The 26,633-nt window shown below is 44.9% G+C and overlaps 1 protein-coding gene across 1 annotated transcript in view; it reads right to left on the reverse strand.

The window, feature by feature from the left end:
* Positions 1-26,633, reverse strand: part of HINT3 (histidine triad nucleotide binding protein 3) — a 141,412-nt gene that overhangs the window by 35,166 nt on the left and 79,613 nt on the right. The window contains exon 4 of the mRNA XM_069607507.1: positions 13,529-13,655. Coding sequence (XP_069463608.1) covers positions 13,529-13,655 — 127 coding nt within the window. The remainder of the gene's footprint in view (positions 1-13,528; positions 13,656-26,633) is intronic.

A 26,633-nucleotide genomic window follows, 5' to 3' on the forward strand; every position in this document is an offset into this window, starting at 1 on the left:
CCTCCAAAGTTGCAGAAGCCTGGTTCTATTCTGTTTTTCTTTCATTCAAACGGAACAGGGAAGGTCTTGGAGGGATTTATACAGTGAGTGGGAACTTCATATATTGAATGGACAAGTTGTAAGAGACATTCTAAGTAAATCCACTTGGCATTGGGACACAGTTGTGTCCCGTAGTGATTACATAGCACTCAAGTAAATTATTTTACCCATGTACTGTTTTTTGGTGGGACTTACAGATGTCAGCGATCATATGATACCTACGGCCCAGGTGGATGGTCATCTGAGTTTGCAGATTAAATCCAACAGTACAAACATTGGTCTTAATATGCAAAAAAATCATCGAATTGTCTGGAATCAAAGAACGCTTAATGCTTTCAATGAAGTGATTCATTATTTCTGGCACTCCAACCCCCTGAATCTTAAAGCAGAGTTCCTTTCCATGGAAGCTTTCCCTGAATGTATCCTACAAAAAGTAAGGAATACTTGGGGATGCACAGTTGTCTTCATATTCTGCGCATCTGAGGTATGAGTTTAATATAGGAGGTACAGATCAGGAAAAGAATTATGTTCTTAACAATAAAAATGATTCAGGGAAAGCTAGATGCCACGGTTAATAAAAATAGAAATGATAACTAAGGAGCAGCAAAAATACAAGAACTGGTTGAAAGCACATAGATACTTACTTGCCAAGCGTGATGGTGAAGTAATGTTGAAGACTGTGGCCGAAGGTTATGGTAAATAAATGTTGGTCCTTGACACAAAATAACGGGAAGTCGAGTGGAGAGGTGCTGACTAATCCAATTCCTGAACAATGGGCAGCTTACTTTTGTGACTTGTACAGCAGCCCAACAAAAGTTGTATTTGTTTCTTCTTATGAGGGCACTGGTCTGTTGGGTTTTCAGTAGAATCAATACACAAGATTATATCGTATTTCTTGAACTCTCGAGCTCCTGGACCAAACATGCTCTCCAATTGAGTGCTTAAGACTGATCTGGGTGCCGATTTTGTATATCTTGTTTTAAGACATACTAAGGACCAAAACGTTGCCCCCCAACCTGGAATAGATCACTCATTGTCCCCATATACAAAAAGGGGACAGATTAAATCCTTTGAGCTACCGACCTATTGCTCTTCTGGACTGTGAAACAAAATCTTATCAGCATGTATTCTGCAAGAGATAGAGAAGTAGATTTCTCAAACAAATAGGCTTTCAGGATTTCAAAAGAGGTTCAGAAGGGGGGTAGGTACGGATGCAAATGGCCTTATACGTTATTGATATTTTATTTCTATCGCGCTCGTACACAAGTGTTTCTCTAATTGAAAGTGTAAGAGGCGCAGATCCCAAGTGCGTCATCTCGGTTGATTTAAGCCAGGCGTTCAACACTGTAGAGAGCCCAGTTGTGGACAAAACTTTATAGGTGGAACTTTCTGGAGTCCCTCCTCGATATTCTGGTCCACAAACACACCAACACAGGAATAAAAGTGAGAATAAACATGCAAGGCTCGATAAGTGGTTTGATTCCCACAGCAAGAGGACTTTTTAATCTTTTGTGCCGCCACTAATGAATATGGAAAAGTATTTCTGGCTCAGCTATGCTAATGACTTTTATTGTTGGACAACACCCAGTACACTTTACAGCAGCTAATAGAAAGGTGCTCAGCATACACTGTATTGAATAGTCTTGGGGTCAACCCTTGTAAGACTAATGTTATGTGCTTCAGGGGCTCAAAGAAGAGTATTCAGAAATTCTGCTGGAAAATGAATGGGAACTTATTAATGGTACAATATACTTTGTATATCAGGGATATTTATTGACCAGAAGCACAAACCGATCTGGGTGGGGTGAACCGAAATTTGAAAAAGGAATTCATCTAGGGACACAGATGAGGTTTATCCAAAAAAGGTATTGTTGTTTTACTCTATGCCCTTTGAATGCTTTGACTAACTTGAAGGTTATCCTGGTCCTTATATATGGAATGGAACTTTCGCTCTTCTCTGAAAAATGTGATTTCCCTGGACCAATGGAAAATTATATAATTGTATTAATAACGCGATGAAGCAGGCCCCCAGACTCTGTGGGTCTCATTACAAGTATGGCAGTGTGGGGGAAAAATTGAATTATCGCCACTATTCCTGCACCGCCATACTACGAGCGTGGCTCCGGAGGGGAAGGATTTACCTCTCTGTTTCCGTAAAAAATCAGCAAAATCGGCAGAATGACCACAGCGCTCATTCTGCCAAAAAAGCCCCATATAGTCCAGTGGACTCTATAAAAATGGGGATTAACTCTGCCACTTGTAATCCAGCAGTAATTCCCCTGGACCAAGTGGTGGTAATGGGAAATCAATTGGGAGGTATTCCATTTACCGCTGGAATACCACCCAACTCGTAATGAGGCCCTGTATCATTTAACGTTTAAGTAACTGATAAGATCAAATGTGGGTTGTATGACTAATTTTAAAAGAAGAGGTCATGAAATCTTTTACAAAAACGATACACTGGGGGACAATTGTTTTAGGAACTATGAAACAATTAAGAGGAAACATTTTGATATGAGCTGGATAGTAACCTGTGAGAAAAGAAGCTCCTATAAGTTGTATAAGGATCTTTGTATGTTAAACAAAAAAGAGGCACATTACCCAACTATCTGACACATTGCCCAGATGGGAGAATAATGATGACTAAGGATAAGACTTAACCTTAATCACACTAATGATATTTTGTGCACCAGGGGATTAATTGTAAATAATCCATTTAGATTCTGTTCAGGGGAGCCTGAAAAACTCAAGCGTGTATTTATATTCTGTTCAGCTCTTGCTCTAGATAAGCATATAGAATTGTTAAGAGATTACGTGCATGATGTCGTGTATTTGTCTAGGCTTTCATTTTCGGTACTCCATTCTAGGGTTTGTGAGGGGTCAGAAATGAGAGCCAGACACAAAGTTGTACTTTTTTGTACTGTCAGACATCTTTATTAAAATAAAAGGGTTGGATAAAGGCCTTTCTGTCCCTATCCTAAAGAGTTTCGCTACCTTGGAAACTAAAATTAAAGATCAGTCTGTGTCTCGTTGTCAAAATGATGTAAACTGTCCTTGTGTCCAAAATATACTAATCTGACCCTAAAACTAAAAATGAACAACTAAGGGTATTAGGAAATGTCTCTGACTTAGGCTTGGCAAAAAAGTGTTCACAATGAAGGCAAATAGATAAATCCAACAAAATAGTATTTTCCAAGGAGAAATCCTTGGATCCAGAGGGTGGTTCCCTACCCCTGGATTTCTCAGGTAGCATGGCAAACGTGTCTCTTTTAAACAACAACTTTGTTGATTCCTTATACCTGGTTCAGGAAGTTTCTGTGCAAACAATATGTCCACCATTCAGCGCTTTCTAGGTTTCTTTGGACTGAGTTCACAAACTAAAAGGGGTATTATTCACAATGAAATATGCCATATAGGGTTCTCTTGTACAACCTCTTTGATATGTTAGCGGACCACCTGATGTACTCGTCCATTAGAAAACCTACCGTGAGCACTTTGGCTCTCTGCTTATAACCTTCTGCCAGATATTTTCGTTTTAACAGAAAAGGGTCTTTGTTCCATTTTACAACTTTCACTTGCCTGTTTTCTTTAAGTCTCTGGTATACTCGTTTTACCAGGTGTTCTGCAAAAGTAAGTTTCTATGACTTTAATGGACTTCCTGGTACACTCCCCTACCAGGAGTCCTGTAGTAGATTCATCAGGTCCCCTTGAATACTCTCCTGCCAGGTATCTTCCCACAATGTTAACATGCTTATTCAACTTCAATATGCCTGGTGTTTCTGACTGTCAGGACTTCCTTTAATCTGGTTCTTAAATTCCTTGGTATACTCTCCTGCCAGGAATCCTTCCATAAGGTCTTATTACTCATATTTCGAATGGATTGCCTGGTATACTCATCTGCCAAGAATCCCCTTCTGGGGTCTTGCAGATCCCCATGTATGCTTCTCTGCAAGATATCTTCCCCCCAAATGCTGACTGCCTGATGCGCTTCTTTCACCAGGACTACTTCTCTGAGTTTACTGTTTTTTTAGTATAGCGCAGCTGCATTCCTGCACTGTGTCTATACTTCACTGGCTTGCGGTACTACTTGTTTCAATTCTCCCCACATTGACATCTCATATATGGAACCTTGTTCAAGTTCTGTCTTTGTATTCTACTTGTTATTCAAAACAAGTTTTTAGTTGCTCACATGCCTGTTGGTACGCACCAGGGTCCCCAATATGTCTGGAAAGACTCACCGGTGTCTGGTAGCATCCTCAACCCGTGGCACATTATTGTGGTGAAGCTTTCTCTCTGAGATGGCATTTCGCACTCTGCAGACCTTCTTCCAGCTCTCCTGCCAGCTACGCATTCAACAGACTTCTGCTTCTCTGCACAACCACATTCCGGGTAGCTCTGCTGCCGGCTTCCCAGCGATTCTCCCACAGTGAGTGCTATGTCTCGTTTTGGCTTAACGCCATGCCGGTAGGTGATGCTTGCAAGCAGCAGTTTGAAAGCGCCTGCCTTCTCCAGCACGGTTTGTTCCTGTGCTGCTGCCCTCTCTCTCGGTTCTGCTTCCTTCTTCTCCTTCCTTCTCCATTTCCTACAATGCGGACACCATTTTTAAATGTCCTGCACACTCAATCATTGCAACAACTAGTCTGCATGTGTAGCTTGGCTTTTCCTTCAATCCATATTAACTCCTTTCTCTTCCTCGTCTCAGTACTTGAGTCTTTATTGAAGTTGGAGTCCATAAGATTGTTGGGACTTAAGTGATTTTGTTTAGGATTTGGAGTTCGAACAAAAACAGAGACAAGAGATCTTATTTTTTTTAATTATTTATTTGTTTTGGTTTTAAATGAAAAACCTTTACAAAAAAGAGAGAAATCTTCTTAATACAAAACAAGAGTTTAAAAACCCAGAATAAAACTAGTAATGGCCAGAAGTAGCCACGGGTGACCTGACTGGAACCTAGCTCAGCCCTTATCTTGCTCATTCGACTTATTCAGGTCTTTAGGGCTCAATAGTAGGAAGAGTTTTTCCAAAACTTTTACTATTGTAGCCGTGAGCATAATTTCTTGCCCTGCGATCAGTCTATCCCAAAACAGATCACAGATTAAGCGCTCCTCTTTCGCCCCAAATCTTCCAAGCAGCTGTGAACTTATTTCCCAAGTGCCCTCACACTCCATTAGCAAATGTTTGAGGGATTGATGGCTTGGAGGATCGCAGTGTCTGCAGAATATGATAGCTTTGTCGCCCTGGTTTCTTCTGGCCAGTATTTCTCCTGAATGTGCAATATTGAGTCTTGCTCTCAAAGTTGTTTCTTATAGCTCTGTCTGGATATTTTTGAAGATAACGAGGAAGAGAACCCAGTTTTCTGTCTACTTTAAAAAAATGGTTTGGTGGTTTCAGATTTCTTACTCCATCAATGGTGGTAATCCAGTCTTGTCTCCAGAAGCTTTTTTACTTTCGATGGATTACAGATAAGGGTTTCTGGCGTTGTCTCAAGCCCAATCAAAATGCTTCCCAATTTCTTCTTCAAACCTGTGAGTTGCTTTGATTTAGCTTTTTTGAGATATTCGTTTACCTCAAAGTAAAGAGTGGACCGACCAGCTGTTATTATTTCACGGTACAGGGAAAGAAGTTTCCAATCGGCTCGACAATTCAACGAAGTCAATCCCAACTCAAATCTAAGGCTTACTAGTGGGGTACACATTTGGGAGGTTTAGCGATTTTTTCCACAAGAGCCCCTCAACCTTGTCCAAGTTGAAATGCCAGAGTAAAGGCTTTGCTTCTAGCCCATACAAGAGAACCGGGACTGTTTTGGCCATATAGTATTTAACGAGTGGAAGGAGTGAGAATTTGCAAAATTTACCGTTCAGTTTCTTCATTTGGGAGATCACATTTGACGCTTTGTTCAGAGAAGGGGAAGCAAGAATTTCATAACCAAGATAAGTAAGTTCTTCAACCCGGGGAACTGCTTTTCCATCCAGGACCCAATTTCTAGAACCCAGATTTTTTTTGGGATGTTTGAAAATGAGAATCTTGGATTTCAAAGGGTTGATTAACAGTCCATTTTGTGTAGCATATTCCCCATAATCTGGACAGAAGCCTCTGCAGGCCAATCGCAGAGCTGTCCAACAGGACCAGGTCGTCCGCATATGCCAACCAATGAATTCTCCTCCCATTTAGCCTCGGGCTGGCCATTGAAGAAGACTCCAGAAAATCTCCCAAATCTGATAAGAATAGGTTGAAAAACAGGGGGGCTTCAAGACAACCATGCCTTACCCCTTTGAAGACATTTATTTTTTCTGACAGATTACCCAAATTATCCAGCCTCACTCTGATGGTAGTGTTCCTGTGCAGCTCGACTAGCATTGCAAGTTGAGAAGTGGGAATCCCCCACAACTATGGAGTTTCCGCCACAGGCGTGATCTATCTACCTGATGGAATGTCTTAGACAGGTCAACCCAGGCACCATAGAGGGGGACACCTTCTTTCTCACTGGTGTTTTCACTGAGGAGGTTCAGGATGAGCCCATTGAGGCTGGTGGAAAGACCTTTCCTGAATCCTGTTTGATGTTGACAGAGAATCTGCTTAGACTCCACCCAGAGAGTAAGATATTTTAGCAGCAATCGCATGAAAATTTTACTGTCGATATCCAGGAGGGCGATGGGGCGATAGTTTGCCGGATTTAACCGATCGCCCTCCTTAAAAAATGGGATTAACAAAGCATTCTTCCATGATGGTGGGAATACCCTGTTTTGCAGGATTTCTTTAAAGAGGCAGTATAGTAGTGTAGCCCACATTTTTGGGTTGTCTTTGAGAACCTGATAGGTGAGTCCAATGGGGCCTGCCGCTTTCGATGTAGAGGATGAACGAATAAGCTCTACAATATCCTGTTCCTCAAGAGTGAGAGACCAGTGTGTGTCTGATGGTAAGATAAAGTCAATGGACCCTGTTTGTTTAAAGTTGTTGGACATGTGAGCCATCCACTCTTTCTCTGGCACCAGGTTACAAAGAGCTGTTCTGACCACTCTCTAATTGATTCAAAGCCGCCCAGAAGTTTCTACAATTGTTTGCATTTAGTAGATAAAGCATTTTCTCTCCGTCCTCTTGGGTTTTCTGATGTTTATGGTTTTTTGACCAATTTCTGTAGGTCTGCTTGGCTAGCCTTAGATCTTCTTTACATAACATTGGATCGTTTTGTCCATTTCTTATACAACGGAGGGTTTGTCGTAAACTTCTTTTTTTCTTTTGTGTTTCTTCATCAAAAGGGTGCAGATGAACTGGTTTATCTCCAACTTTTATTTCACTTGGTGGACAGATGGACCAAACAAAGTTTCCAAATTTCTCTGGATGAAATTTATCTTGCCATATTGAGGGGGGAAACGTCTTTAAGAAGTTTACTCAGTGTTTTCCCACCCTGTTTGTATTTTACTACTCTCAGTTTTCCTTTTTGACCTTCGATTTCCTGCGTACTGATAGAGTGTGTAGGCTTCTGTATGTCAGGAAATAGAAGTTGTAACCTTGCGTGATCACTTCCCCCCTTCCAATTAAGGGAAAGTTCTGGACAGAGGACTGAGAGGCCGGGAGAAACAAAAAAAATAGTCCAGAGTGGACTCTAGGGACCCTTGCTGCCATGTTGCGCCCGCTTTATCATCACCCCCGGATTTTACATGGATCATTTCGAGGTCCCAAGAGTTCCAGAAGTCTCTCCATAATTTGGCTTTTCGTAGTTTACTCAACTTTGGTTGTGCGAACAGACTGCTCCCAGGGTATATGTGATCGGTGTTTAGATCCCCTGCTAATAGGATATATGCTCCCTCGCACTCAGTCTTCACCATTATGAGCACAGAGTCCAAGATTTCTAGGAAGTGTTGGAGTTTAGAATTGGCGGGGTTCCAGTAGATATTGATAATTGCAATGGTAAAATGAGGGGCTTGTATTTCCAGTTTTACTATACAGGCTTGAATCCCCACTCCATTGTTACATAAAGGTATAGTTTCTTTTATGCTGGAATTTTTAAGTGCAATTATCATCCCACCTGCTGGTCTTCCTTTAAGTTTTTGTTGGCTTGGAGGTTTAAGATTGTGAGGCCCTCTATCTCAATAGGGTTTACGAGCCTTGTTTCCTGGAGCAGAAGAATGTCATTCGGACCTAAGAGTTCTTCTTTCACTTTCTTACTTTTCAGGAAACGTGGTCCTCTTGTGTTCCAGGAGATTACCCTTAAGCCCCTTTGCCTAAAGACTATTTTCCGTGGCACCCAGTTTCAGAATTATTTGAGAGATAATCCCTGGTAGTTTGGCTATAAGGTTCTCATTTATGCTTGGACCCAGTACCCTAGTTCTGCCTAGGTCTCTTGTGTTCTCTGATGGTACTTCGTTTTTTTTGGCTTCCTCCGCCCCTGTTTGCTTTATTCTAGGAACAGTATCAGAAAGCGCCTCCTCACTAGTCTGATAGACCATCAGGCCCTCTTTGGCAAGATCCCTTTGGTTGTTAAGCAGGCCTTGTTGGGCTCTGCTTGAGTTTAGTCCGATTTCTACAAAAAATAGGTCTTCCCCTTGTGGAAATGTAACATATTCGATTACCTCAGATGAGAAGAGGAATAGATTATGATTTTTTTTATCTCAGATAATAACACAGATCTACAAAGTGATTTATTCTTATTTTGCTTGACCAATCTTAGCCATACTTTAGGGATTTTAAAGTCTCCCACATTCTGTTCATCATTTGTCTTTTCAGGTGTTAAATACAAGAATCCCTCATTCCTCTAAGTAGATGGTGCGAGGGTTCTATGCTTACCCACACCATTTTGACTTTCAATTTCGTTAAGCATACATCTTTGACCCACTTCCTCTTGGGTATGGGGCAAGGGATGAGAGACAATCTGAGCTGATAATGGAGCTGGTTTTAGTACAGGCTTTAAAAATATCGGTGCCAATTTCACAACGACTTTTGAAGATCCTTTTATGGGTTCCTGATTGGGGTTTACTTGATCAATCTTCAGAGTCTTATTTTTTTTTAAGAATATCGGGGCAATCTTCATGTTTCTAAGCCCTGTTTTTTAACCTTGTGTCTTCGGATCCTTTTTTGGAGATGTTAGAGGATCTGTTTGCAGACCAACGTTTGAGGTTTTCACTTTTGAACTCTGGGGTTCAGTATTTTGGTGCAAAAAACGCCTTTTTTCCCTTTTTTCCATGCAACTGATTTGGTAGACAGGGTTTGGTTTGGACTGAACCTCTGTGGTAAATCTGGAGTGGATGTGACAGATGCAATGGTTTCTGACAAATGCTGATCGATTGTCAGAGCCAGATTTTTAAAAAAAAGAATTAGTACCTGTATTTTTCAAAACTGGATTTTTTAGGTTTTTTGGGCTCTTTTTGTCTGCGGAAATGACGTTGCAGGTTTTGCACTGCGCCCCTTTTCCTTTTTTGCCTCTTTCTCCCTTTGAAGTCCTGAGAGGCCACTGGAATCCAGTTTATTTCCTTACTTGATGAGCCTTTTTGGGCCTCTTCCTTCTCATCCACAGAAACATCTGGAATCTCCACCAACTCGTCAATGTGCATATTGGCCAGTCTCCTGAATTCATCTACGATTGAGTCCGATAATGGGGTATCATCAAAAATTGTACCATCCTTAAGGGCCTCTTCCCTACTAGGCTGACTCCAGCTTTGGAAGTTTGAAACTTTCCTTGGGAGATCTTTTAGGAGTTCTTGTGTAACAATATTTCCCTTGGTACCCTGCTTCAATATGCTGTAGATTTGGGTGATGTCCAACCCTTGTTTCACTCCTTCCACTTGCATATCTTTTAGGGTTGGGACCAGAATGGTGTTCAAGATGTTACGAAGGGATACCGTGGCTGACTCATTCTTGGACATTTCATTAGTTAATTCCAACAATAGGCCAGCCTGCGTCTGCACCTCAGCTTTTAGAAGTTCAAAGATTGAAACCAGGGAGTTTAGAACAAAGCTGAGTGCTGCCAGTGTGCTGTCACTGGTCTGGGAGGAATCTCTGCTGGGAACAATCACAGGGCCTTCCAGGAGAACTTGGGGAGAGGCAGATAGTTCCTCATTTTGTATATTGTTATCTACAGGCGAGGGGCTATTTTGAGATCTTTCCAGGGAGGGTATCCTTTCTTCATCCTCTTGGGTATACTCAGAGGGCTGCCAGGTACTAATCAATAGGTCAGCATGTCGTTTGTACCTTTTCCTGGGAAAATGATCATTTATTCGACTCTGAATCTTCTTAGTTGTGATTGTGAATTGCAATCCCCGTTTCCATCCTTTCTGAATGAGGGAGGTAAGGGCAATTTACTCCCTTGTTTGCTGCCCATTCATGTGGATGAGGGCTTGTGTAACTACTGGGGCTGCCAAAATTAAGGTTTGGACGGGGGTATTTTGGGCATCGTTCACCATCTTCTCCCCTTCGCCCAGATATGAGCCTTCCTGATCAAGCAGGTCTTCGGTATCCGGCGAACTACGAAGTCTCATTTGGTGGGTCTGATAGTTGCTAAAAGTATTTAAAAAGATGGTCCCCCCACAGAATATTGATGTGTTGGTAGAGGATTAAAAAAAGAGGAAAACATTTTTTTTAATATATATATTTTTTAGATTTGGTTTAATATTTATCTATAAAAGATAAGAGAAATCTTCCATGTTTTCCCAGTTTTAAGTCTACCTCAATGACACCTTTCTCTAATCAGAGCAGGAGGTTGGTATGGTGCGGAGGATGAGGGTTCCCTCAACAAGAGTTTAGTATCCCAAATCTATGTATGGACTGCAATTTTTTTAACCTTTGTAGTACGCGCCTCCCGCGCCTAACAGCCGCACAAGAGTCAATGGCCTTGGCTCCGAAGGGCTTAGCGCTGCAAGGGTGGCTCGGGCCTCAGTAAATACTCGGATAGTATCACGTGATCAGTCACGTGACGTGGACTGATCCCGCCTCCTCCAGGAAGCAGGAAGAATTACAACAAGAGCGCTCAGCTCGCAGTGCTGTAGGCTGACAGGTGGATTCAGGTAAGCGTTTCTGTAACAAAAGCAGTCCTTTGCTTCTCAGCAACACACGCCGCTCGGGCGGCTCGGGCCTCAGTAAATACTCGGATAGTATCACGTGATCAGTCACGTGACGCGGACTGATCCCACCTCCTCCAGGAAGCAGGAAGAATTACAGCAAGAGCGCTCAGCTCGCAGTGCTGTAGGATGACACGTGGATTCAGGTAAGCGTTTCTGTAACAAAAGCAGTCCTTTGCTTCTCAGCAACACACGCCGCTCAGGCGACTCGGGCCACAGTAAATACTCGGATAGTATCACGTAATCAGTCACGTGACGCGGACTGATCCCGCCTCCTCCAGGAAGCAGGAAGAATTACAGCAAGAGCGCTCAGCTCGCAGTGCTGTAGGATGACACGTGGATTCAGGTAAGCGTTTCTGTAACAAAAGCAGTCCTTTGTTTCTCAGCAACACACCAAGAGATCTTGTGCATCTGTTATGGGCATATGAGGTATGAAAGGTACTCTGCCTGAGTGATTTCCCTCTCTGGGAAGTGAAGAATACAGTGTTTCTCCCGATGGGGGCATCACCTTCCCCCAACAGCTGTCTCCAGCCATGCGATCCTTCCTCATAATGTCACCCTCAGGGTCAGGATGATATAGTGGCTTCCATCCCCTGGCCACATGGGAGGAGATTGCTGGCTGGGGATCAGTGATGACTACACAGGATTCATCACAGGGGACAACAGACTGCATTATTAATTAGGGCTGTATCCTGTTTAAAAGGATTTAAAAATAATCAATGATTTTTGAAGAATCATATGAAATGGATTTTTATTTTTATGATTGTCTGTGAACATCTGATGTGTTTTAAAGCCAAAGTCAAAGTGAATTATTTTTTTTCCTCTTTCCACTCCCCAATATTTGGGATTTTTTTTGCTTGAATGTCATTGGAACATTTTAGATAATCATGATCATTAAATAAATTTGAATATGTGTATCTATAAGGTTTGTAATAAATCAATACAATAAAAACAAACCAAAGTTATCTCCTGCTGAATAAAGCACCTGTGACCTTTTCCTACCCACAAAAATGTTCCCTGCTTATTGATCGCAAAGTGTGTCACAGAGAGGTGCGGGGGAGGGAAGCATCAGGGTAGGCGCGGCCGATAGGCTGGGAGTTCTTCTGGTGGGATCTCAGTTTGACATTGCCTGTGGGACTTGGATAACAGATGGGGCCGCAGAGATCAAGCGTGAGCTATCGTGGTCATACGTTTACCAACCATCAGCACACATTGCTATAGAGCAGCAGCTTCTGCAGCATGGTTTAGCTCTCCAACTACAATTAGGAAGGGTATATCTACTACCTAATTAGCATAAGAAAGTACTCAAGTTCTGGTGGCAATAGGGTTGATAACGGAATACAGATGCGGCTGCGTTACTGCCAGAAGAGCTCATGGTATCTCAAAAAGCGTGCAGTGCTGCCAGAAGAGTTGGCAGGAGGAGGCTTGGTAGAAGGAGAAAAAAAGCCTCCTTCTGCCAAAGTTCCCTTACAGGTTTTGCAAGGACACAAGACAGAAGGTTCTGCACATTTTTAGAGTGTCAAGGTTAGCTCTAGTGCGTTTTGGACCTTGCCACTTATTCATCCACCAAACCACTCAGCTAAAATACCAAACAAAGTGTGGCTTTTGTAAGTCCTAATGGCTTTGTAATGGGGGGGGGGGGAAGAGATTTCCCTCAAAAATAGACTTCAGATCATCAAAACGTATATCTGAACGGGCAGTGTTACAGAGAAGCCCAAACAAAGACAGACATTTCCTAAATCAAAATACCATAATGCGAGAAACACACCTCTAATCTGCCTAACAGAGATATATTTCACAGAGACTGGAGGAAGAAAAAGATGTCCACCACCAGGGGCCTGAAAAATATTGTGCCCATGTGGGCTTGACATGAAGGGGAATGCCCGTTATGCTTTGTGAACAGAAACTGAATTGGCCATTTTACATATTGTTCCATGTTGGAACCATGCACATCGAGAGTGTTACATGTAACTGAAATGAATCGAAAGAAAGAGTGAAGGAAACTGCCTGCAGGTGGGAAAGAGTATTTCAGTAAATCTAAAGCTCTGCTTAGCTGCAGGGCTTATCCTTAACAATGTGTTATATCGGATTCCACAGCCATTTCCCATTTCAATAGGTTTTGCATTTTCAGAATATATTTTTAAACACGAATTGCAGACTTTTTGTATCGTTAACTTTGTTCAGCTGTATCTCATGGTGTTTGCATCATTGGAGTCATATCAGGGGTAGTAGAGCTAAGTGGCAACTCGCTCGTCTTGGAAGCAAGACTATGCAGAGCAACACAGGTTCAAATCCCAGATCTGCGCTTAGAAACCTCTTTGGTATTAAGCACGTAATAAAAAACCAATTACATTATATTACATATTGCGTTTTACAACGAGAAGGCACCTTCCACTCCCAGCTACGCTTTCAAATAACCTCCCCAGCAGCACACATACCGTGATAAACCAATACGAATTGAGTCTGTAAATCATCCTGGACAGGAATCCGAGCTGGCTGGCTGGGGCCAGTACATGAAGATGCAGGTGTGCAATTGTACAGAATGGGGGCCAGTGGTAGCCAACCCTAGCAAAGGAAAAAATACATGATCAAGATCAGTGTAGATTCTTTTAAAGAAACAAAAACATAACAGGTATAATGTATGTACATAAATACATCGCATGCATTAAAGTCTGCAACAGAACACCTTAAACTATCAATGCATGCCCCAATAAACAGAGTACTGGGGCTCCTCTGCCATATTTTGTGAAGCCAATAGAATCTAATCTAACAGTCAACAAACTGACAAAGCGGTTTGCTTTAGGTGTAGTACAACTGAATAGCATCTAGTATGGTTTAAACATCAATTGTGACATTCAGGTAACCTGAGATTAGAGAGAGCAGTCCGCATACAGTTGGCTTGGCTTTTCAGCCTTTAAAGGAATGGGCACCTCATGCACGTTTTCTCCATAAATAGTCAGTACACTTGCTCCGAAAATCATGGTGATGTAATAGAAGTGTTTTCTACGGAACATCACTTACATGTCAATGCACTTATCACTGCGACCCAACCTTGTTCACCATTGCCATCTTGTGTTAACAGAGACACACGGGCGAGCTAACAGTCTGATATGGCAGCACAAACCAGAGCAAGATCACGCGCAGTTGACGCCTGTAGCTGCCACAGAAGAATGCACTTGACACATGTATGCACATTCAGAAGACACTCTCCACAGTAATGCACATAAACATTGCATTTCTCAGTTCATCTCCAAATCTTTCTTTTTTACAATAATATATCTAAAATAAAGAAAGTAGTTGACACAGTAATTTAAGGATTTGTATTACATGTAATTGTACATATACAGCACTGTTATTAAAAAGCTGCCTGAAAAGTAAACTGTACACTTTTCACAGCAATGTGATTGTAGAGAAGTCCAATTGAAAAAAAAGTCTGTGGTGTGTTTGTGGCAATGTCTCTGAATGGCTTTACGTTGTTTTATATTCCAGAGGTCAGTCACGGTCGTATACTTCGTGGCATTTCAAAGCAAGGTCAACATTAGGTTATTGGCAAAATTCAGGGACAACAACAAATGAAATCTTTAGTACGGAAACTGACAGCATGGTGTTCCAATTTATGTCTTTGAATGATGGGCAATTTTTCATCTGTATTTGACAACGGATTTAGTATTGCGTCGCTCTAAATAACGGTAACTACATGCAGGCAAACAGGTGTTTGAGGGTAGATTGCCATCAATAATAGTTGGACATTAGGAAGGAATATCACTCAATGGTCCCTAAAGAACCTGACGGGCTGTAGAGAAAGAAGGTAACACACACGTTTGCAAACTGTATCTGTCGAAGTATAAACATGCAGCATTTAGCCCATGGAACCTCTGCTTGCACCACTAATCAACAAATAATACACGTCGCTTTTAAATATTTAGGGCTTCATCTCGAGTTGGGCGGTAGCCCTTAAATGCGGCGGTAATGCCATTACTGCTGCATTTAAGGGTCTGCCCAAACACGAATATGGCGTGTTTACCCCCAGCTCAGTCTCATGATGAGGCCCTTAGTACCTACAAAGTAACCCTTTGTCAAGGGGAACACCTCGAGCCAGTCCTGGTTTTCTCACTGAATGCTGCAGCGTTTGTGCACTGTAAGGATGGCATGGTATCAAACAGTGAAGACAGACACAAGTGATCACAGTTCATGGATGTTTATTGAACTTCAATGGGTTGGTTGAACGCCTATCCAAGCCTAAATCTAAGGATGGGAGCAAGCTACGACCATCAAACAATAACGCAGTCCTAGTGGAGTCTCTGTCAAAATAAAAGGGCCTCAACTAATAAACCTATTGCCAATCCTTACTTCTAAATACAAATGGTGTGGGACAGTAATGTATGCATAAAGAAAAGTCTTCAAGAAATAATTTGTCAGGATAATTGAACAGTTGGCTTTCCTTCCCCACGTTTTCAGCACTAGGCAAGATGGCACATTCGAGCTTCACACACACCCTGGCTTCTCTGCCACGAGGATACAGTTCAAAGCATAAATATCAGGGCCTTCTGCCAAAGCCTCTTTCTCAATAACCGTCCCTTATGGTAGAGGGCCTCAGGCTACCCTGCCAGGAATAATACCAATGTCTTTAAGGCTGAACACAGATGTCAAAGGAGAGTGCTTAACTTTCTGAGCGATGTTATGCAGAGCAAGTGGCCAGGGAGAGAGGTGGGAGCACATGTGAGAGGAGACGGTTAAAGCAGCAGACAGATGTTTGGAAGAGTGATGCAGGTGTTTCTGACTTGTACAGTTCCTATGTTACCAGAATTTTGCAAATTAGTTGTAATGGTAAAGACCAGTGTTTCACCCTCCCCCTCAAACATTTCCTGGCACAAACCACTGCTCCCACTACTGAAATGAGGGACATGTTGCGAGGCGGTCGGGCTTCTGTATGTGCTTCTCCAAAGTGAAGAGGAGAAAAGCCCAAGCAGCACATGCAGTTTCTGAAAAAGCACAGTCTCGGGTCTGCAATCTGGCCACAGGAGCAGCCCATACCATACAGCCTAGGGACTAGGGCACCCACGGAGGCATATCTCAGAGACAGATGTCTGCCCATCATTTGTGCCCCAGAGATTTTCATTACCCTTTCGATTGTGGCACATTTAATTAGCACAACCAATGGTGTAGGCTATCTTTAGGGTCTGGGGTGAAAGTCAGACCCCACTGACCAACGTATGATCTGTACCTTCACCACAAACCATTTGGGCCTTCCCATCCACCAACTCCACACACATGCTAGTCATTACTAAGGGCCAGTCACCCCGAAGATTTTCTTTAAATTGCTCCCATGCTCTGGTCATTACAGTAAGACCTTCTCTGCATTACTGATGTCTTTTTTTTTTAAGTCTGTCCACCTCTTATTGTCATTTTCCTGTATGTATGTTTTGGTAGTGCTGAAATCTGCATCAAGCGCTGTTGCTGTGGCCTCCATTGAGACGTGGGCAATTCAAGAGAAGAGGTGTTGTGGCATTTAATTGGAAATGTGCGTCTCCTCATTTCTTCTCTGCAGCAAAACACATTGTGTGGGAAGAAGCAATAGAATCTGAGACATGGTAGAACTTTCTGTCTAAGAATTCATTGTGTGGTCTCGATTGCTAAGAAGAACCACATCAAATTGAAAGCTCCCCTACACGATATGTGATCCTGAGAAAATTACCTTATCCACGTGTACCTCAGTCCACTTATCTAGCAACAGTGGGTGTGCATAAAACAGAGAGCACAGTAAGAACTAAGTGCAATGTAAAAATCAAAAAAACGGTCCCTTTCTGTGCCGCCCTGTGTTTTGGGGATGGTTCAGCTTGCAGTGCTGCAGTACACTGGCGCTATTATGGGGTTTTCATAGTCCCCAGATATCACCCGATTCAACAATGATTGATGTTTTGGGTCTTTGTAAGCTAGCACCATGAAAAGATATTCAAAACAAATAGTGGGTGAGAGTGGGAGATACACGCAAACTCTTTGCTGCAGTGTAATTTGATCCAAGTACAGCCCTGAGGACTAGTCTATTTTTTGGACTTTATAGGCAGAAGGTCGGGAGTTGCGTCTCATTGTGGCGTTTGCTTTACAAATACATTTTGAACGTCAAATATACAATTTGGGTGCTGTTCGTGGCCCCTCCATCATGGGTGGGTCACTAGATTGCACTTGCCGCTAAAGCCAAAAGGTGCCTGTCCTCCCCCTGCAGTTGCATCTCAGCAACTAGCACTGGTTCATAGTCTTCAAGTGAATACAACAAACTCGAAGACATGGTCGCCAGTGGAGTCATCCAAGGCAAGGTCTGGAGTACAAAATGTAGACACAGATGAACAGAGTATGTGCCATCTCTCGTCACTTCAATGGGGTTGCATGTCAACCAAACAAACATGTTGAACAGCATGCCATTACAACATTGCTGAGTGATGTGGGGGTGGTGTGTAGAGAGGAAATGGTTGAGAGTGAGTGTAGTCAGACAGTTTGTCATGCGCTTCATGCTTTGCTATGTGAATCCATCCTCGAATGTCAATGCCATAATGTCTAATTGAACAGTGCGCAAAGATCAGTGAACCACGCAGTTGCCCATCACATCGACATCTGCAGATCATGTCCTGGGTGGTGACCAATCAACCCCATGTCATCATCTTAGAAAAAAACCTTTGCCATACATCTTATTGGGAGGGTAAATAACCATAGAGACCTGCCTTAATGCAAAACGTGTCTAGCTGATGAGCCTGATGTTTGAGAAACATTACTTTAACCACTGTGCAAGGCATTTACAACTATTCTCGTCTCAGTTGTTCACACCGAATCTGAGCTCACAGTATTTCCCCCCCCTCACCCTCCAACCTAAGTGGGAGACGAGGAAGCTATGCATCAGATGGAAGATTTGCCAAGTAGCACTAGAGAGTGGAGGAAACAGCATTCGCACACCTACTCCCTTTCTCAGGTGGCCAGGGAACGGCCATTGTTTTTGGATCCTGAGACTGGTGGTGGAGATGCGAGGGAGGATCACCTCGTTGGAGTGTCCTTTAGGATTGGCGAGAGGATGTCTGCAGGCAAGACATGGTATCCACCTTTTCCTTTTTTTAAAAAAAAAACAATTTTTATTGAATTTTATCCAACAAATAATACAAGTAATGAATCCCTTGTTCGTATCTGTGAAGGCATACATATTCCAACAATCCTATACTACCACTCCCCCACCCCCCTTCATCCCGATCCTATCAATAAACATCTTTTAGCATGTTGGATCATCCTCCGCCAATGTCTGTTGAATTCTTTCTCCATTTCTCTCATATGCAGCAATGTTACAGTTAGGGTTATCCATCGCTGGATGTCCAGGCTTGCTTCTCTTTTTGTCCCCTCAATGCCTTCTCCCATGCCCCTGTTTCTGCTTTAATCCATTTATCTAGTTCTCGCCACCATCCAACGATACTAGGTTCGTTAGGATTTTTCCAGTTCATGGCTATGCTCCGCTTAACTAATATATACATCCCCCCTTTTCTAACAAACCTTACACTCCCTGTGCCTTTATAGGTTGTTGCCAATCACTTCCTTTCATTTCCCTCAGTCAGACCACTCTAGTACTGGGACGAGGAAGAGGCGACTAGGAGTGGTACACACTACCATGCAAATACACCACTCTGGTACTGAGATGAGGAAGAGGCCTGAAGACTGTTGTGAGGGTCAAGCATGTACAGGAACCACCAGTAAATATGGTCAGGGAAATCTAACACCTGCAACCTTTGAATAGGTTACAGGTGCATAAAAGGTGGAGCCGACAGTCAGGAGGGGGAGACCAACAGGACAGAAGCCGGGGTGGGAGGTGCAGGCTTGCAAGGAGAGAAATCCTGTCAAGAAGGAGGCAGCCGAAGGTGGTCCTGCCTGGAGGCCAGGTCACTAGCAGTTATCAACGAGAGACTGCGACGCTGTGGCCCACGTGGGCTGTGAGAGGGTCAAAGCTGTAGAGCCCACAGCCAGAGCTTTGGGGCACGGAAGAGACCCCAGTGCTGCAAGCTACCGGCAGCGTCCGCCAGTGATGTCAAACCACAGTGAGATTTCAGAAATGGTAGCAGGGCTCGCAATGCTGCAGAGACGTGTGCGCAGAGCAGAGAGTGAGAAGAGAAGAAACCCAGAGGAGCCGCCAAGGACCGGTGAGTGAGTCAAAGGGAACACTTGTACCGGTGCGGTCCTGGGGCTACTACAGAGCAAATGTGATTGTCAGATTAAAAGAAATTGATGTGCCATTACAAGTGAACCCAAAGTGAGGGGTTGCCTTGAACAATATGAGCAAGTTGAACTATAATCGAAAGAACATAACTTAAGCATGGTTTATGGCCATTGTATCAAATTTTTACCATCGACGGACCATCCCATTAAAAAAAATAGCATTTTATTGAGGGGGCAGGGGGCCCTACCCAACCCCTCCGTTTTTTACCCTTTGAAACCCAGTAAAATTAAACAAAATCTTTTACCTTTAAAAAACATACATTCGATTCATATTTTTTCAATGCAATCTTTTCGATGGAAAGGCATTCGATGGTAATCCATTAGATGCAATTACCTGATACCCTTAAGCATTATTGAATACCGAACAAAAGGAAATCTTTGATAAGCCTACGAGTGGAATACAAGCATGTGTGAAGCACGCAGAATAAATACTGAAAGATAACGAATGCATCTTATGGAATAAAAGCAAGTAATGAACATTACAGAACAGTATGAAAGTAATGTGGTAAAGGAAAGTGAGCACCACGGAGTTAATTGTATGAAAGAACACACTGTGGTAAAGCCAAGAGACTGGCAAGGAGAAACCAAAGTGAATGCGAACCAGAACACAGGTGCAGTGACAAGAAACCTGTGTGGGCAAGAAAGCCTAGGGTTATCGGTTACATGACCTTTAATTGGTGGACCGTGTGGTCCGACAACTGCGCCTTGATCGAGGATACCCCGTCTGTGAAAGCCAAGGAAAATACAGATAACAAATCGTCACTTATGAAAGAGATTGCTGAAGTGAAGACAGAAAAAAGCAATCTGTGTAAACTATTAAGGAATCAGAAGGAGTGTAAAGTTGATCTGGAATTGGTTTTGAGTATTAAGAGACTGAGACTGAGTGCGAGTTGACAAGCTGAACACGCTGATGTCTTGGGAAAGGGAAACCTAAGACTGAAATTTGTTGTTGCCTTGGGTAAGGGAACCCCAAGGTCCTTTTGGAACTGTGTTGTCTTCTTGGGGAAGGGAACGCCCAAGACTTTGTGGAAATGCTTTGAGGAAGGGTGGCTGAAAAGTAAGCCAACAGCTGGAAGAAGCTCTGAACTTTATTTTAGAAAATAACACTACTTCATTTGTTGTTGACATCCCTACACATTATTTAGCTATAGTTGTGAGGACAAGTATAGGTTTTGGACACAGACCTACAGGCTGATTCATGGAATTAATGTGCGCCGAAAATCGCAGCGCAAGCGTGCGAATCGCAGCGCAAGCGCGAAAATCGCAGCACAAGCGTGCAAAAGTCACGCAAATCGATTCATGGAAGTTCGTGCGTGTGTAAATCCTGGGATGTGCGCTAAAATCGGCGTCATCAAATGCCGTGCGCTACGGGCACAGTGAAAGCACACATAGCGCAGCGCACACAATAAAAGTGGGCTGAACGCGGGGCGTAACACCCGGAATGGGGAACAACGCGTGAAAATGTGGGCGTTACGGGGGAAGTACAGGAGGTAAATGCGCGGAACGCCCACACGCGCGCCTACAACACGTATTCATGGAATCGAACAGGGGAAACGCATGTGCCAAACAAGACGTGCTAATCTGGAAACACGTACACCAGCAGGAAGCAGGCGTAGGTGGCCCTGCGCAGCATAAAAGTGCGCGCAAACAACAAACAAGCTCAGACACTACGATGAATATACCGTTCCTCGCAGCAGTGGTCGTGGGACACCGCAGGAGGAGGAGGAGGAGGAGGAGGAGGATAGCCAGGCCCAGAATTTTTACATCCGGGACCAGCCTTTTTGGGATGCCTGATGACCAGGTGTATGGGAGGTACAGGTTTCCACCACACATAATACTCGACCTGGTGAGTGAGTGGGAGGATGACCATGACCTTACTTCACCCACCCTGTGCTCCCAAGCACTGCGCCCCTTGGAAAAGGTGCTTAATGTGCTGCACTTCTTGGCCACTGGTTCATTTCAGCGGACAAGTGCCATAGTGGGAGGGGGGGGTGTCACAGGCCACGCAGTCATGCTGCCTACACCAGGTGTTGGCCATCATGACTGCACGCCCATCAGTCCGCAGGCACATATATATGCCCAGAACACCTGCAGAAAGGCAGGCTGCCGTCCAGGACTTTTACTGGGTGGCACACTTCCCTAAAGTGCTAGGTGCCATTGATTGCACCCATGTGGCTCTACGTCCACCCAGGGCAATTGAGCACATCTATATAAACCGCAAGCACTGGCATTCCATCAACGTGCAGGTAGTATGTGATGCCAAGGGAATCATCGCCTCAGTATATGGCAACTATCCAGGGTCCACCCATGATAGTTTCATTTTCAGAATGTCACCCCTAAACCGGGACCTAGAAGCTGGGCGGCATGGCGATACATGGCTGCTTGGTGAGTATGAATGCCTGTGCAAATGCATGTATGTCAGATACTGAGTAATGTGACAACCCCACTAATGATACCCATCATCACCTCCCCAGTCCAATTCGGAACCCCAATACACCACCTGAGGTAAGATACAACACAGCCCATATTGCAACCCGGGGCATAGTGGAGCGCACATCCGGAGTGCTCAAGTCACGCATTCGCTCCCTTGACCGCTCTGGTGGGCAGCTGCTATACGCGCCCCCAGTAGTGTGCAGGATCATAGTGGCAGTATGTGTCCTGCACAACGTTGCAACCCGCCGGGGCCTGCAGGTGAACATGGTGGTGCCCCCACATCCCCAACCACATGCACGGCCGCTGCGCATGGGAGGTGAAAGGGCACATGGTGAGGCAGCCCGTACACAGATGGTGGCTAATTACTCCACCTAAAATCACACCCCTGTGGAGTGCACACAGCCCTGGCACATACCAGCTGACAATCAATGATGATGACATAAGGGACAGTCAACTGTCACAACCATACCAGCCTGAGATTGGACACCTGGAAGTGTTACATTGTGTGCATCCCTACCTACTTAAATACAACCAATGCTGTGTGACAAAAAGACACACATTCATGCTGCATGAATGACTACCCCCTTGCAAAATACAACATGAAAATAGTGCCATGTCACCCAACCCCTCCCAATCTCAGCTACCCAACACACCATGGCATGGCATGGCATGCAATGTGAAAGCAACCAAATGAATGCATAACACATGACACAAGTGTCACAAAGTGCACTGTCCCAAATGTAAACAGGCCACAGACAATATGCTCCCAGTAATCAATAAGAAACAGCACACATGAACACATACTTACCAGCAACACAATACAGCAACACAGGATAAAACAGTGGCAAAATATGACAGTACAAAATCAAAATAGTGCAAGTCTTACAACCTGAATAGGCCAGCACATCGACCCTTCCAACTGCAGAGTGTTGCTGTCAGGAAAATGTGTCAGTGTACTGCATACAACATGAACTGCATCTGCAAAGGAGACGGCCTTGTGAAGGCATGAAGAAGGTACATGTGAATAAGGAGAAAGGCATGGATGCACAAGCACATATCAATACACCATGCAGTGTTCAATCCAACAACAATCCCCACTAGGGATGTCCACACAGTTTTGACTAAAGACTGCCCACACAGCTCATGACAGCCCAATGTCACTGTGTAAGTCACTGTCACTTGGTCACACCCTTTGCAAGCCCATGGAAAGGGGAAGCAGGAGGGGTGTCTGTGTCAGGAACCCAAGCATCTAACCAAAAGACAGGACAAGCCTGCATGTGCCCAGCTGGAATACACAGTGGATGCCCACGGGAGCCACACAAGGCAACACTGGAAAAACCTTTTTTTTAAAAAAAAAAAATACAAAAATCAAAAATGGCCATGTGTGGACCGGGGGGGGGGGGGGGGGGGTTGAGGGCCATCCAGGAGGTTCGAGGAGAGGGTGCACCCCAACACCCACCAGGTGGATTTTGCGAAAAAATAATATACCTTCATGGACTCATGGCCTGCACGGCTATGCTAATGTGGGAGAACTGCTGTCGCTCTCTTCACCCTCTGCTGCTACATGAGGAGGTGGCTGTGCTATGGGAGGCAGCCCACACAAAGCCCTGGTATGGTCCTCAATGGCAGCAAGCATGCAGGTCTGGAAGGTCTGGTTCTGGAGGATGATAGGACGGAGATCCCCATGCAGCACCTCACGGGTTGCCTGCATTTCTGCATGCATGGCCTCGCGTGATGCCCGGATCTCCTCACATGTTGCCTGGAGCTCAGCTGAGAGTGAACGTGTGAGCTGCTCCAGCTGCTGTTGTGACCAAAATTTCGGGAAGCCTCAAGTTCACCCAGAGACTCCCTGAGGAAATGGAGTTCTAACCTCAGGGCTTCCCTGTGGCCCTGTGACTCTACAGATATGGCTTTGCGCAGAGTCTCCAGTGCCGCCCGTCGGTCGGTCCCTGTTTGACGCCAACATGTCTTCCATGTGTGATTGGCAAATGGAGTCTGTTGCCTGCTGTTGTGGCTCCATCTGCCTTTCAGGGGGGAGAATGGAAGTGGCCACCCTCTCCACTGCCTGAGCCATCATTTCAACCGATGCTCCCTTTTGTGCTGCTATACTGTAGATGGAGTTTTCCCATACAGTATTGCCTGGTGGCGTACGGCCACCGCGTCGGCGGGCACCACACCTGTTTGGGGCAAGGCGATCTGCACCTTGCTGTGCTGGCACTGCCTGAGGCTGCAGGACTGCATTCCCCCTCTTATCTGCTGGCCCAGGAAGAGGATCAGATGTTGAGTGTGACCCTGCATCCGTAACCGCCAAAGGCGGATTTACCAACACTGAAATCCCCATAGAGGGGTCTCCCCCTGGTGCAGGTGGGTTGGTCAGAACAGCATCCCTCCCAGTAACACTCACCTGCGATGCCACATATGTCTCACACTCCGATTCAGCACCTGAATCATAGAGGTCTGGGGAGGTGCACCCAGAGATACCCGTGGACAGTTTGGTCTGCAGGAGGATTGGGTTTTCACCCACCACCACCCCACGTCCTCCACTGGTGCCCGGTTGTGGCCGAGATTCCTCCTGGGTCTGCACCATCTCCTCCACCTCAACAGCATCACCTGCAAAAACATGAAAGACAACAAATGGAAACAGGCATGAGCACCATAGCACACACATAGACCTGACAAGCCAGAGATCCAGTACATGAATTACACATGTCCCACATGACTATAACCCTGGCATGCATCCACTGTCAATGAGTTGGAAGGGGAGGCAAAAAGCAGACACTGAGGACTCCAAGATGGAAAAGCAACACATTTGCTGCACGCTGGATAGCACTGGCATCACACATTAGCCTGTGAGTGGCATGTCCAATACACATACATAACACATGCCAGCACACAGATGGCACGTAGCATAGCCATGGTACATTTGACAAGTACTGCCATATGTTAGTCAATGAGTATTGTCACCCATCCATGTGAGATGGACATGAGATGAAAAATGCAAAATAGTGTGACAAAACAATCATGTGCCACACACTGCAACACATCCAGTGTACAATTATACAGTGATGGCAGGCAGATGGATGCATCAATGGTTGGTCACTTCAACATGACAGGAAACAACAATCATGTTCCACATTCAAACAGGCCACAAAAATTGATGTGAGCAGGCACTTACTCAATCAGCCTGAATGGTCAAATCATTCCCATAACATGGTAATAAATGTGGGACATTGTGGGGTGTAATCTCTGACAGAAGCATGTCATATATGTGGCATTAGGGCAGAAAAATGTGTTGCAAAAATGGGATTATTGAAAAAATCGGGCTGAATGAACACTGAAAATTCCGAACATTGTTGTTGCAAGATGACATTTCAAGGGCAACTGCAGTAATGTGGTGCTAATTGGCCACTGTGGTCAGAAGGGATACTGCCATACCCAAATGCAAGGCCGGTGACTGGTTTAGATGAAGCACATGGGTGACCCATACCACTCATGGGTACACACCCTCACCTGGCACTGAATCATAACACATCACCCAAGCAACATACACATGGATTACACACACATGCATGGGCACTCACCGGACAATACTTCATAATATGGTGGGTCTCCCACGCCTAGGATCCGTTCCTCTGTGATGAAGGTTCCAGCAACAGACTCATGTTCAGTGAGTTGGTCGTCCTCTGGTGGAGACCCACCGCCAGTTACCAGATTAGAGGCATGATTGGAAGCCAGCTTGTTCTTTGCTCTGCGTTTCAGGTCATTCCACCGCTTGTAGCAATCATCAGCTGTGCGCCTCACAAATCCAAAGCGACTAATGTGGTCCGCGATGGTCTGCCAGTGGGCCCTACGTTGAGCAGGCGTAGTCTTGCAGCCTGCAGTCACCAGCATTTCGCGGCTATGTGCCAACACATAGACCACAAGTGCATCAAGTTCGGCGTCATTGAAGGTAGTATTCCTTGACGTGCCGGAGTGTGTAGCCGTGTCTGGGGTCTCAGCCTGTAGTGCAAGAGCACCCTTCTTCTTGTAAGGTGGTGCGGATCCTGAGTGGCTTACGCCGCTCTGGTCAGTAGGGGCAGAAGTGCAGGTGGACTGGGTACTTGAAGCCTGTAAAGGCACACTGACCAAAGGTCTTGGTGCAGGCATTGGCTGCAGGGTGATGGTGGCAGGGCCAACGTCGGTGTGATGGACCTGGAACGACACTGTCCCGGCTGGGAGACTCGGAGCTGGGGTGGATTGAGCTGCAGCTGCCCCTGCAGCCTCCCCACCCTGGCTACTTTGGGCAGCAGATGACATTGCTGCCCCAGATCCACATGGCCTGGTGACAGCAACTTTCACCGCCACACGTGGCTTAGACATGGTGACCTGGGAGTCATCCTGTGCCGGTTAAGTTGACAAAATGGGCCGGTCCAACAAGGGCTGAGCTGGGATGGTGCCAGCTACGTTTCCCACAACCATTGGGGGGGGCATATGTGGCCCTGATTGGTCCTCCACACACAGGGCTCTAGGGGCACCCTGCAAATCCTGGCCACGTCCCCTACCCCGCCCACCACTCCCGCCTCTTTGAGATCTGCCACCTTTGCCTCCCTTACTACTTGTTCGCCTCCGAACTATGGCACTGATGTTGTTGTGCGTATGGGAGTTGCAGTAAACAATTGTCCTGGGCAATTGGGGAGAAAGAGGTAGGGTACTAGATGGAATTTGTACCCTAGTGCTCTAGCAAGGCTGTCTGTGACCCCTGGGGGAAGATGACGGGTCACACAACGCACAGGCACCCCAAAAACAAAAGTACACGTGCACGCAACCCCTGGTAGACAACGTGCATAGAAAAATGAACCCGCACTACGCTGTGGCACCCAGAAACAG

The sequence above is a fragment of the Ambystoma mexicanum genome, chromosome 4q, assembly GCF_040938575.1.
Source record: "Ambystoma mexicanum isolate Mex_15411 chromosome 4q, UKY_AmexF1_1, whole genome shotgun sequence".
NCBI classification, from domain to species: Eukaryota; Metazoa; Chordata; class Amphibia; order Caudata; family Ambystomatidae; genus Ambystoma; species Ambystoma mexicanum.